General features: G+C 25.1%; 2 protein-coding genes across 14 annotated transcripts in view; both read right to left on the bottom strand.

Moving 5' to 3' along the window:
* LOC105844513 (uncharacterized) overlaps positions 1–2,617 on the bottom strand; it is a 154,326-nt gene extending 151,709 nt beyond the window's left edge. The window contains exon 1 of the mRNA XM_065813630.1: positions 2,458–2,617. Coding sequence (XP_065669702.1) covers positions 2,458–2,481 — 24 coding nt within the window. The 5' untranslated portion in view covers positions 2,482–2,617. The remainder of the gene's footprint in view (positions 1–2,457) is intronic.
* A 1,480-nt stretch (positions 2,618–4,097) lies between these two features.
* Positions 4,098–10,260, bottom strand: LOC136088812 (uncharacterized). Of its 13 annotated transcripts, none has more exons than XM_065813629.1 (9): positions 10,002–10,250; positions 9,282–9,846; positions 7,745–7,944; positions 7,379–7,633; positions 7,001–7,180; positions 6,426–6,667; positions 6,069–6,234; positions 4,373–5,631; positions 4,098–4,280 (listed from the first exon to the last, which is right to left on the bottom strand). In XM_065813629.1, exons 3-5 carry the CDS (start codon positions 7,806–7,808, stop codon positions 7,038–7,040), a joined length of 462 nt encoding a protein of 153 aa, XP_065669701.1. In that variant the 5' UTR covers positions 7,809–7,944; positions 9,282–9,846; positions 10,002–10,250; the 3' UTR covers positions 4,098–4,280; positions 4,373–5,631; positions 6,069–6,234; positions 6,426–6,667; positions 7,001–7,037. The 13 variants fall into 13 exon arrangements, with proteins under 13 accessions (XP_065669701.1, XP_065669697.1, XP_065669700.1 ...); XM_065813625.1 differs by having other exon boundaries at positions 7,749–7,944; XM_065813628.1 differs by having other exon boundaries at positions 4,804–4,917; positions 7,749–7,944; positions 10,002–10,247.
* Positions 10,261–12,466: the final 2,206 nt, after the last annotated feature.

The raw sequence follows: 12,466 nt of genomic DNA, 5'->3' as shown, positions 1-12,466 counted from the left end.
ATAATGTTGACACCAAATTTTTTTAAAAAGTCATAAAAAACTAGAAATTAAAAAAAAAAAATTATTTTTACAAGTTTTACAATTATTGTCTTTCAAGGTGAAGCAGTTCCACAAAAAAGAGAGCAAACATTGTTTCCTCCATACCTGCACAAGCTATTTTAATTTTTACAAATTTATCTATTAAAGTATTTGTGTTTGTAGTTAATAACCTTCTAGTTTTATAAAAAATTGGATTTATAGAGTAAAAATGATTGTGTCTCCCACCCACACAGAGCTTTATAAAGTTATAATGTTCAAGATATTATTTTAAGGTTACTAAAACTATTTTTATTTTAAAATAAAACAGTTTTTATTATTTTTATCTTAATCGTGATGAATTTTCATAAAAAAAATTTTTATCTGATGTGTCCTTTTCTGACAAGCATCCATTGCTATCGTCATTGCATGCATTTACATGTACTTCTTCTAGCATTAGTTTTAAATATTTTGTAGTTAATGCTAGATTAAGATTAAAAATTTTGATTAAAAATAGTGAACTTAAAACTTAATAATATATAATATAATGCGTTCATTACACATGTAAATACATTAAAGAAATTAGCTTCTCTTGATTCCTTACAAAAAAAGATGTAATCGTTCTCTTTTAATGGTTTTGTTGAGATATTTTTGAGCTTATTCGATCAAAAGCTTTTACGAAAATAGGGTAGTTGAAAAAAGTTCTCTTCTATGTAATAATAATTTATAAACTGATTTAGGAATTTTAAACCATATTCCATACGTGTGTTTTTCTTTTAAATAAGACACGTTTCTTCCCAATAAACTGCAAGTTTATAAGCATAAAAAGGATAATCCTTATTAGTGGTTATTTAATTAGTTGAAATCTTGTTATTGGTTTCTTGTTGGTTCCCAGAATTTGACTATATATTCAAACTATATTTTAAGTATATATATATATATATATATATATATATATATATATATATATATATATATATATATATATATATATATTATATATATATATATATATATTTATATATATATATATATATATATATATATATATATATATATATATATATATATATATATATATATATATATATATATATATATATATATATATATATATATATATATATATATATATATATATATATATATATATATATATATATATATATTATATATATATATATATATATATATATATATATATATATATATATATATATATATATATATATATATATATATATATATATATATATATATATATATATATATATATATATATATATATATATATATATATATATATATATATATATATATATATATATATATATATATATATATATATATATATATATATATATATTTATATATATATATATATATATATATATATATATATATATATATATATATATATATATATATATATATATATATATATATATATATATATATGTATATATATATATATATATATATTTCAGTATATGATTTTTCATTTTTTAGTTGAAAAATGAAAAATAAAAGAATGTATTGGAAAAAAATGTTTTATTAAGTTTTGAAAATAAAATTAAACTTCGATTAAAGAATAAAGTTGTTTTTTTCAGATTTATAACAATGTTGTAAATCTATATATAGTGGGGTGTCTTGATCTGTTCCCTGACTATGAATTGCATCATATAAAAGGCCTCGTGTTGAGACTGTTACAAAAACTTACTAATTATGTGAAAAGTTACTAATATATGTCACTGTTTTTATTAGTTTTTGCATACTTTTTCGATTTTTTTTTTATTTCATTACTCGTTGTTTGTTTTTCTCTTTTCATTATGAGTGAAAATGATATGTTTTTCTGAATATTTTTTATAAGCTTTTTTTTAGTATAAACTGCAATGACCCAGTAGACAAAAAAGGTTCAATGTTGTAAAATATGCAACAATGTAATCAATTTTGACGCTAAACTAATGAAATATTCACGATGCTAAAGTTGGCCTAATGAGCAGCCACCTATGTGTTATTCCTAGAGCAATATGTTGTAGAACAACAACCATAAATCTAAGTTGGGCTAATTTAACGTTAATATCGATAACGTTCGAATAAACTTAATAGGAACAGTGTCCATATGTAACGCCAACCTAGTGAAAAATTCACAATTTTTTTAATACAAATAATCTGTTGTTACTTATAATTAAATTGATGACGAAATTTGAAAATAGTATTTCAATATTTTTATATTTTAAAATTCTTAATGATATTTAATCTTAGTTATTATTTCAAACTATTTTAGTTTTTTAGATAATAATGATGAATTCGAAAAATCAACAAAACAACTCACAAATTTCAACAAAGTGAAAAGTTTTAGTATTTTTTAGTATTTTTCACTACTTCTAAAAATGACTTATTTTATCTATAAGCAAAAACGTTAATTATAACTTAACTTACACAAACAGCAATATTTTTTTTCATTTCGCAAAGCTCATTCCATTAAATTCCTTTTGAAAAGCGTTATAAAATTATCCATACTTTTATGCCAAACCTCTTTTATCTTTAAGTAATATTAAGTTATATTATGTTTGTTTAATTATTAAAAGTTATCTAATATGTTATGGCTTGATATAATTTTATAAATTATTAAAAATAAAAACAGTTTAAACAGTTAAAATATTTATAAAAGAACTTATTAACACTTATACATATTGCTATTAGCAACCAGTTTAGTGCTGAGAGTTAATACTATGACAATAATTTATGTATTTATTTATGTAAATTTTTATATTAGAGACGATAAGACTGAATCAATTCACGCAATTTGCGAGGTTTGTAGATTGAAAATTACGTTTTTCAGATTAGAAAAACGTAATTTAAAGTATCCGAGTAAATTAAGTATTTAAGTAAATGCATTAATTAAAAGAAGTATTTAAATCGAAAAAGAAACCAATTTTTTTAAAAAAAAAAAAAATTTTTTAATTTTGTTATTTAGGTGCCCCAAGAAGACCTAATGGGCTTGTCAGAGAGCACTGCGGAAGTGCATATAACTAGGATGTTCACGCCTCATTCCTTACCGTGACGCGAAAATATGTCCAGAATTTTTTTTCTCAAATCTCTCTCTCAACCTTTTAACTCCAAAATACAAATGTCGACAAACGAAACCGTAAAAAAACACTGAACAATTCAACTTTATTTAAAAACATTTTGAAGTATTCATTCAAGAAACTTAATTATTGTTTCAAACCAGATATTATCACACTGTCTTTTAGACGCTATTTAAAGAAACTATGAAACTTTAAACGATATCACTAGGCGTCACTTGATGTCCTTACGCATTAACACAGTGCCATTTATTAGGTAGCGAAACTTTTATGAAGTGAGGTTTACCCCCATTATACTATTAATACGATAATAAATAATTTCTAAAAATATTTGATTTGTGATCCAGAGGTTTCTTAAAGCCACTGATGACCTTATTTTTGAGGATGATTCGTTTTTTTTTTTTTTTTTTTTTTTTGAAAATCAGGAAAAATAAGATCTTTTATATTAATAAAGTAGAAAAATAGTTGAATGTTCTTTTGACTTTTTTTTATGTAGAATTTACTATTATAAAATTTATTTATTTTACTTTTTAAAATGTTAGTTTTTGCCGAATGCGATATCCAGTTCATTCAGGAAAAGTCGCATTTATGGATGTCTGGACGTTCGCAAGAGATTTTCCGGACGACGCTGGGTATAAGCTTCTGGTTATGTTTCAGAAGAGATCAGTACCAAAATAATCTTTTTTTTTTACTTTATGTAAAAACAGTTACTTCAAAAGCAAATTTATAAATTTAAAATATATTTTGATTTAATGTTCTAACTATAAAATACACCCATGTTAATATTTAAATTATTTTGTTCAAAATTTACAATACTACATAGTATTAAATACGTATCTTTTGAACGTATTAATACGTATTTATTTATTTTTTTCGTATTATTTACTGTACTATAGGTTGTTTTAAATACCTATCTTAATAGAACTTTTTTCAACCACTATTTACGTAACTTCGACAATTAAATTTATAAGCTATATATAACAAATAAGACAATTTTTTTTTTTTAAATTTTATTTCAAAGTTTATTACTTTATTTCGAGTATCGTTGCTTCGGCTGCTCTAAGAAAAGAATTTCGAGTCATTTGATTAAGTTTCTTTAACAGCTCAGATAAACTGCTTTAACAGCATCGTTTACTTGCACGATTAACACGTCTTTAAGAACTTTTGAAACAATATCTAAACGTACAAATAGTTTCTAAAAAACATACCAAACAGTATCTAAATGTGCCGACAACAAAAATAAGCAACAATATTTAAAGAACTATAACAGGGTCTCAAGAATGTTCTCATCCCAAACGTATATTACTACCCAACAAAAAATATGTCTTGTGTGGCAATAATACGTCAAATACACAAACTAATACATAAGTAAATATAAAAATATCATAAACTAAATGTTTTTATCTTGAATTACATCTTGTTGTTTAACCTCTTCCACAAATCTAGACATAAATAACAAAACAAAAACATACTATGTACAGTTAAACATACTACCTACAGCTAAGTATATAACCATATGTTTGTTTAGTGTCTGTTCATTATTGTAGTAAAATAATTTTTTTAAAGCTGTGTATTTACTACTTTTAACTAATTTTTTAAATATATATACCTATATAAAAAAAATTGTCCTGAACCAAGCAGGTTAAATATCTTTTTTTTAATTAGGCCCTCAGAAAGACTAAATTTTATAAAAACTTACATAACAACAGCTCGTTTTCCATTGTATGCATCCTATCTCCGTACCAATCATAATTAACATTATTCCAATGTAAAGATAATTCAAAGAAGTGCTACTAGATGTTGATTTTCATTGCTGTATTTTTTTAAATAATTTTGCAGTCATAATAAAGTAAATTATTTAATGAACTTAAGCAAACAAACTAAACAACTGTGAAGAAACAACTTCTTACAATGATGTTAATAAGAAACATCTAAAAAATTGTACACTTTTTGTTAAAACGAGAACATCATATGCAGAGCACATGATGTTCTCGTTTCAAAATAAAACAAAAATCTTACCCACCTGTAAAATAAAGAATAAAATTTTATATTAAAAATACTTATTATAATAAATATAAAATAAATGAAAAAAATATAAATGTTATTATTTTAATGAACTAAAATGTAACTGTTTTGTTATGTGACATGTTTTATTAAAACATGGTTTGTTGCAAAAACTCTTGATTGTTAAATATCTTATGAACATCATCTGAAATAAATATTAACAAATTATGTTAGTAGCCATGACAAAAATCAAACATATTCCCATAAATAAACATATCATATGCTAATATTTTTTGAACTTATAAGTCTTCTTAACAATAAAAAAGACTTTATATTTTAACAATTTATTTTCAAATTAATAAAATAATTGGTTTTTAATCAAACTCAAGAATTTCTGGTGTAGTTTCTTCAGCTGTTGTAGACTTAGAATTTCGATTTCTTTGATTGAGTCTCTTTAATTGTTCCGAAATTGCAACATTTATTTGGACCAACGACACACCTTTATGAACTTTCATAACAACATCTTAATTACATGTATTAAATTTTTTTGGGCTAATCATATTCAAAAGACATTAAATAGGTTCTCAAAAAATTATCTTTAATTGATCCCAGGGATCAATTTATTTTATTATTCTTCTTTTTCCCTCTTCTTTATCTACTAAATGTTACTAAAAGAAAGGTAAGCAATTTTATCCCATTTTGCTTACCTATACATGCAGATGTATATATATATATATATATATATATATATATATATATATATATATATATATATATATATATATATATATATATATATATATATATATATATATATATATATATATATATATATATATATATATATATATATATATACATTTAATGATTCATATAAGGTAATATATAAATATAAATAAGGTAATATATAATTTATACATAGTAATAAATGTAATTTTCATATATATTAAATATATTGACCTTGAATTATGGAAACAAAGTTTCCCTTTATTGAAGAAAAACTTTTTTTATCGCGTTTTCCATCTCTAGAATAGCAACTGAGAACATTGTCTTTTAGTAAACTTCTCAATAAATTTAGTATGGTCTTGTTGACATTTGAGTCCGACCTCTTCCGCAAGTAACGTATCTAAACAGGAACAACAATTAGAAATTATCCATTTGTACATTTTGCTTTACATTAACATTTAAAAAGATAATTTTATACAAATCCAAAATAAATATATAATGAAAATAAAAAATATAATGACAAAATATATAATGAAAATAAATATTTCATCTATAGAATACCTAATGGAAATATCACAAGAGTTTACTTACCAGAGTAGTTCTTTTTCCATTGTCACCATTTATCTTTATACCGAACCGTTCAAAATCAACTTCACTCCCAAGTGGAAGACAATTCAAAAAATTGCTATCTGCATGCTGATGCTCATTTCGACATTGTTGATCTAAACGATGATTTATCACATTTTGTTCTGCACGCATTTGTTGTATTTCTTTAAATAATTTCTCAAACCACGTAACAACATGCGTACAATGATGGGCACAAGGAATATAATCTAAAAAAAATTAAAACAGTCCGGTAACGTAACATCAGATCCAGAGCAAATTATAAAACCATTCCTGAACCGGTAAATGCAGATGGAGAAATAGTTTGTATTTTATTATGTAAAATATTAGATTTTACTTATTATAATTAACGAGAACTAAATTAAGATTGTGATTAATAATGATAAAAGATTAAACTGTCTTATATGTTATAAAACAAGCCATAAAACAAAAATATTTAATAATCACAAAAATCTTCAGTATAATTAGGAATTATAGCAAAAAGCCATTACTCAATATATTTTAAAGAATAATCTTCAACAGAATAAAATTAAGTAACTCACAAGAGATTGGTGTTGGAGTTTGAACAGAGTTTGAAATTTAAAAATCAGTAACTAGTGCTGAGTTATCTGGAAATGAAGGATAGTTATTAGATGAAGTGGTTTGGCAGTTAGAACTAAATTTTCTAACTTTGGCTAAGGGTCGTAAAAACTCCTGCGTATCAAATATGCCATGATCATCATCTAAAAAAAACTTTTGTCAGTATTGACTAGTTACATAAAAGTTATACAAATCAAACATATTCCTATATGTAAAAAATCAAACATATTCCTATATGTAGATATAAAAAATGCTATATGCAGATATAAAAAAATGCTATATGCTGATTAATCAGTCAACATAGCCTGTTCTTGTTTAACAAAATAAAACAATTAGCTTACTAGAAAACGATGCTGAAGTTTGATTTAAGGATGGATGAGAAACTAATGCTGGTGTATGAGTAATCAAAGGGTTGTTTAAATAGGAAGTGGTATGGCTATTTGAAGTTATTTTGCTGATTTTGGATAGTGGTTGACAATATTCCTGACTGTTAAATCTGCTAGGGGCATATATAATTCTGCTACCATCTTCAGCCGAACTAAGGTCAGAATTTTCCTCAGCTAGTCGCTCCTTTGCCCTTGCTGATTTGAGAGTTACTACAAAAATAAAATTATAAAGATATTAAATTAAACTGTTTAATAATTAAAAAAAAAGAAAACTTTTCTCCTTGAAATGTCAGTTGAAATGCATACTCTCAGTAAAAATACCTACAGATGTTACTGGACAATACTCGTACTTCATAGGAAATCCAGTCAGCACCTGGCACTTCATGGTTTAGTAACATATTTTGCAATTTCTTCCCTACTCTACAGTTGGGCTACAAAACGCATCCTGAATCTTTAAACCATTTACTGGACACTGTTGCCACTTCATTATCAATATTAAAAATAACTACTGAATAAGACATCTGTAATAAACAAAAATTTCAAATACATAATATTCAAAAAAAAAATTGCTTAATTTAAATAAATGAATATAAAAAAATAGTTAATTACCATATAAGACCTATTATTGTTTACCTATTATTTACCATATAAGAGTAATACAAATTGTATGCAAAGTGTCACTAAGACAACTAACTTTGAAAATAGATAATTTTGAACTTGCAAGTGGCACGTCATAAAAGTTTGTTTGCACAGTAAAACACCTGACTAAGAATAATGGGCTTTTTAAGTCTTCTTGTAAGATGTTAACTATTTGATAGCACTTTTGTCCTACCATTACGGAACTATCACGCAAACCGCTTGAAAACCTTTGATTTTTGTAATGGCACACTTTATATTGCAAAAAATTACCAAGATTTGGTAAAGGCCCACTACAATGTTGAAGGGAAACTCCATCGGTGTGAACTTTACTAGAATGTTCAGATTTGTTATCAGAAAGACTAGAAGCTACTTGCTGAAGCGGCAAATATCCACTTCGAATTCTTCGTTTTAAATGACCAAGAGCATTTTCAAAGGGAAAAGCACAAAAATTGCCAAGAGGTCCAAATTGTAAACAATCATTATGCAGATGTATAAGAGAATGCACACTATATGACATAAATGATTTGCCATACAAGACAACAGCCTTTGTAACAAATATTTTTAGCAACTCGCCACAATATTTAATAACTTCATGCTCTTGTGATCTACATAATAGAAATATGGAACTATGTAAAATAAGAAAATGTTCATAAACTGGTTTACTAAGAATATCACACAAAACAATAGGGCCTGAATAAAGGAGAAATGATCGAAATTCTGTTGTCTTCCACTTATTCATACTCTCCAATGAACGAGGCCTTCTGTTAAAATCTGATGGAAAGAACGATGAAACATGAATTAATCGAGCTGATATTGTTTTTAGTGATTGCGAAGATAGCTCAACACTGAATGGTCCAGAAGACAAAAAACTTAGAAGTTTTCGTACTACCCCCAGACAGACAGAATGCATATAGTCATTTGGAAAACTATTAATTGGATGAATAGGAATGCCTAACAAAGGTGTCACACCGTTATGATGACTATCGTCTTCTCTAGAAACAAAACTTTCTAATGTTCTCAGGGGTGCATCTGTTTCTAAAAATACAACCTTGTTTAGCCATTCACCCTCTACAGTGCACTTGTCACAGCTGGAATATCCTGAATGATACTTTATGCACTTAATAAATGCACGTGCAGGGGCATCACATACAATATTAGTTATATCAATATTGCACAAGTGTGAGTTAATTATAACACCATTGCTTTTAAGATGATTTACCTCAGTCAGAAATTCGGAAAAAAACTCTTGTAAATTTGGTTTTCCCCTTCCACTAAAAATAGCAACAACTTTTGGTGACAATGAATCGTTAACTTTTTTTACCAGAATTGGCCAAAATGATATTTCCGAATTGTGATAGATTGGAAGACCATCAATATTAAATTACAAACAGATAATTGATGGGTTAGACACACTCAATGTTTGAAGAAAAGGTTCAACACCAATAAAAAAAAATTAACCATTAGTTACAATTCTAATTGTTGCAGGTTTTGAATTTAATAATGTTTTTGAACACTTTGGTAGGTGAGGATGATAAGGTTTTAAAATCATAACAGTTTGTCCATTGTTGCATAAGGTATATTGTTTTCAATCGCACAATCGCGTAACTTAATTTGCAACTCAAATTCACTTGGGTTTTCGCCACAAGAATCACTGCTGGTAGAAACTTCATTGCACGAAGAATATAATGGAGATTCATAATATGAAACAGGTTCAAAATCAAAACAGTCAGAATGTACATTTAAGTTTTCGGATTTCTCCAAATGTAAATTGTCATCTTGATATCCTAAAATTAAAATAAAACAACAATTCAAATCATAACTAAACAGAATATATAATGTAATAAATAATATAAACAACATAGGCAATGACTAATATAAATATTATAATTGATAAATAAAAAGGATTTTGTGAAAACATAAAATTTATGATAAAACAAACCATTTTTGATATTCAAGAAATTACTAACTGCAATGGCAACTTTTCTACGTTTATTTCTTGAGGAAGACATTTGATATAGAATTATAGTAAAATAAGAATCTGCAAATAAAACATCTACATTAGGGTTGACATTTGTGCAGGTATTTACGTAGGAGAACTGTGCTTTCATACGTAAAATATAGATAATCCAGGACAAATTTGAATATCTATCTATCTAAGATAATAAAATAGATAATATAATAAATATATATCATATAATACTATGGTTATTATTACAATGATGAAAATTAAAATTATAACTATACGTAATACTAGTTGAACTAAATCAAAACCTCTAATGACACGGTTCGTTTTCTATTAAAAATTGCCTTAAAATTTCAGTTAAATATTAATTTAAAATATTAAATATTTAAGTTAAATATTAAATTAATAAAAATTAAACATTACTTGATTAAATAATCAATAATATAGTATACTTATCACTGTATATTTTAGTTTATATAACTGATATAATATAGTGGTGATTGCTGAAAAAAAAATCACACGCCTCGAGTCATTTATCTCATTTATAAAAAAAAAACCTTTGAAATGTTTTGCTACCATATTTAACCGCGAATAAATTTTGTAAAGTATTTTAAAATACGTAAAAGTACGTATTTTAACCTTTTGGATATTATTTTTAGTTTAAATTCGTATTAACCCTTTCGCGACTGACTTAAAAACAGCTATATGACTGCGCGTAATATAACGATCTTGGATCACGATCAATTAAAAGAGTATAAAGTAAAAGTTACTAGTCAGAATTTTACAAATAAGACCTTGTTTTTTTTGTCAAAGAATTGGCTTTCAGAAAATGAAAAAACTAAAAAAAAATTTTTATTATCTTAGTAACGTGATCAAAATATAGCATGTTCAAATTAACAAAAATATATAGTTTCTCCATGTGATCTTTAACAAATAAAGAAGAAATACATAAACATATTGTTTTTGATATTAAATAAATGAGACATTTATTGTAGTGATCAAACAAAAAAAATCTTCACCACTATCATTGAAAAAAATATCAAGGATTCTCATTCATGACAGTATACTTTTTATCTTTTTTTGTCATTTTTTAAAATTGATTTTTGAGCGATCTATAAATGCAATTAACAAACTTTTAATTAACAAATAATTAACAAATTAAAAAATTAAAGTTAAAAGTTTTCCCTAATTGCTATAGATAATTTGAAATATTCAAAACTGTTTATGTACCGCCATGCGGGTCACTCGTCATTTAGAAACAAATTTTATGAACCGCCATACGGGTCACTCGTCACGAAAGGGTTAATACGTAAACATACGGATTAAAAGATAGGTACTATTTAATACGTCATATATACGTAAGTTTAGGTATCTTACGTAATATTTTGCGCAAATACTAATTTAGTACGTATAATTTTGCTTGGGTTGATGTCTTTCAAAACTTACTTGTGAATTGAATTTATTTGTTTTCGCTGCGTTTTTTTTTTTTTTTTCGATTTTCTATTGGTTTTTGGTTCTCTGACTTTCTTAACTTTTTTCTTGCTTTTATTTTCTACTTATTAGATTTGCGTTTATTTTAACCAAACCGTAAAGATTCTCTCACCGTAGTATCTGTTAAAAGGCTGAAGACACGTTTCTTACATCCACGGTTGGTTGCTGTTTTATTTATTCCAGCTTTAAAAAATGGTTCTATAACAGAAGGATTAATGTTTGATGAAATAGTTTTTGATTCATTTTTTTAATTTGCAAGTTACATCTTGAGGATTTATAATGTTTTATATAATTGTGTCAAACTTTTTTTTGTTTTCGTTAATTTAAAATTTATTTCTAGTAAATTTTAATGGTTTTAATGAAACATATAATAAAATAACAGTTTTGCAATGTAAAAATACGACGTTAACTGCGGGGCTAAGTGATGAGACTATTATTGTCTTTTTTTTGTGATTAATATTCGCTCTTACATTATTATTCAAAAAAATGAATTTTAATGGTACAGCAATTAAACTTTTTTTTTTTTTTAAATAATTTTTGGAAAAGACGAGTCGAACCATATAATTTTTTTTACTAACATTAATATTACTAATACTAATTTTAAAATTAAAATATTATTAATACCTTTTTTTTTACTCGTAATTGCCAATACGCTCATTTTATTACGGATGTATATAAAATCGAAAGAAATACACTCACATTATTTTCAGTTTATTTTTTTGGCATTTTCTTCGTTTTAAATAACCCTAGTATTTTTTTTCCCCCTTTATCTACATTACAATCATTAACTTATTAAAAAAACAACACTTGTTCATAAGTTTGTACGTGCAAAAAACAAGTTGTCTGTTTCCGGAATTATTATTATTATTTTTTTTTCAAATTTTTAATTTAATTCATTTTAATAATAACTCAAAAACTTCGATTTAATAATAACTCGAGAACTACGAGTA

Source organism: Hydra vulgaris, chromosome 12 (genome assembly GCF_038396675.1).
Source record: "Hydra vulgaris chromosome 12, alternate assembly HydraT2T_AEP".
NCBI lineage: Eukaryota > Metazoa > Cnidaria > Hydrozoa > Anthoathecata > Hydridae > Hydra > Hydra vulgaris.
This window is presented reverse-complemented; position numbering and strand designations above follow the sequence as displayed.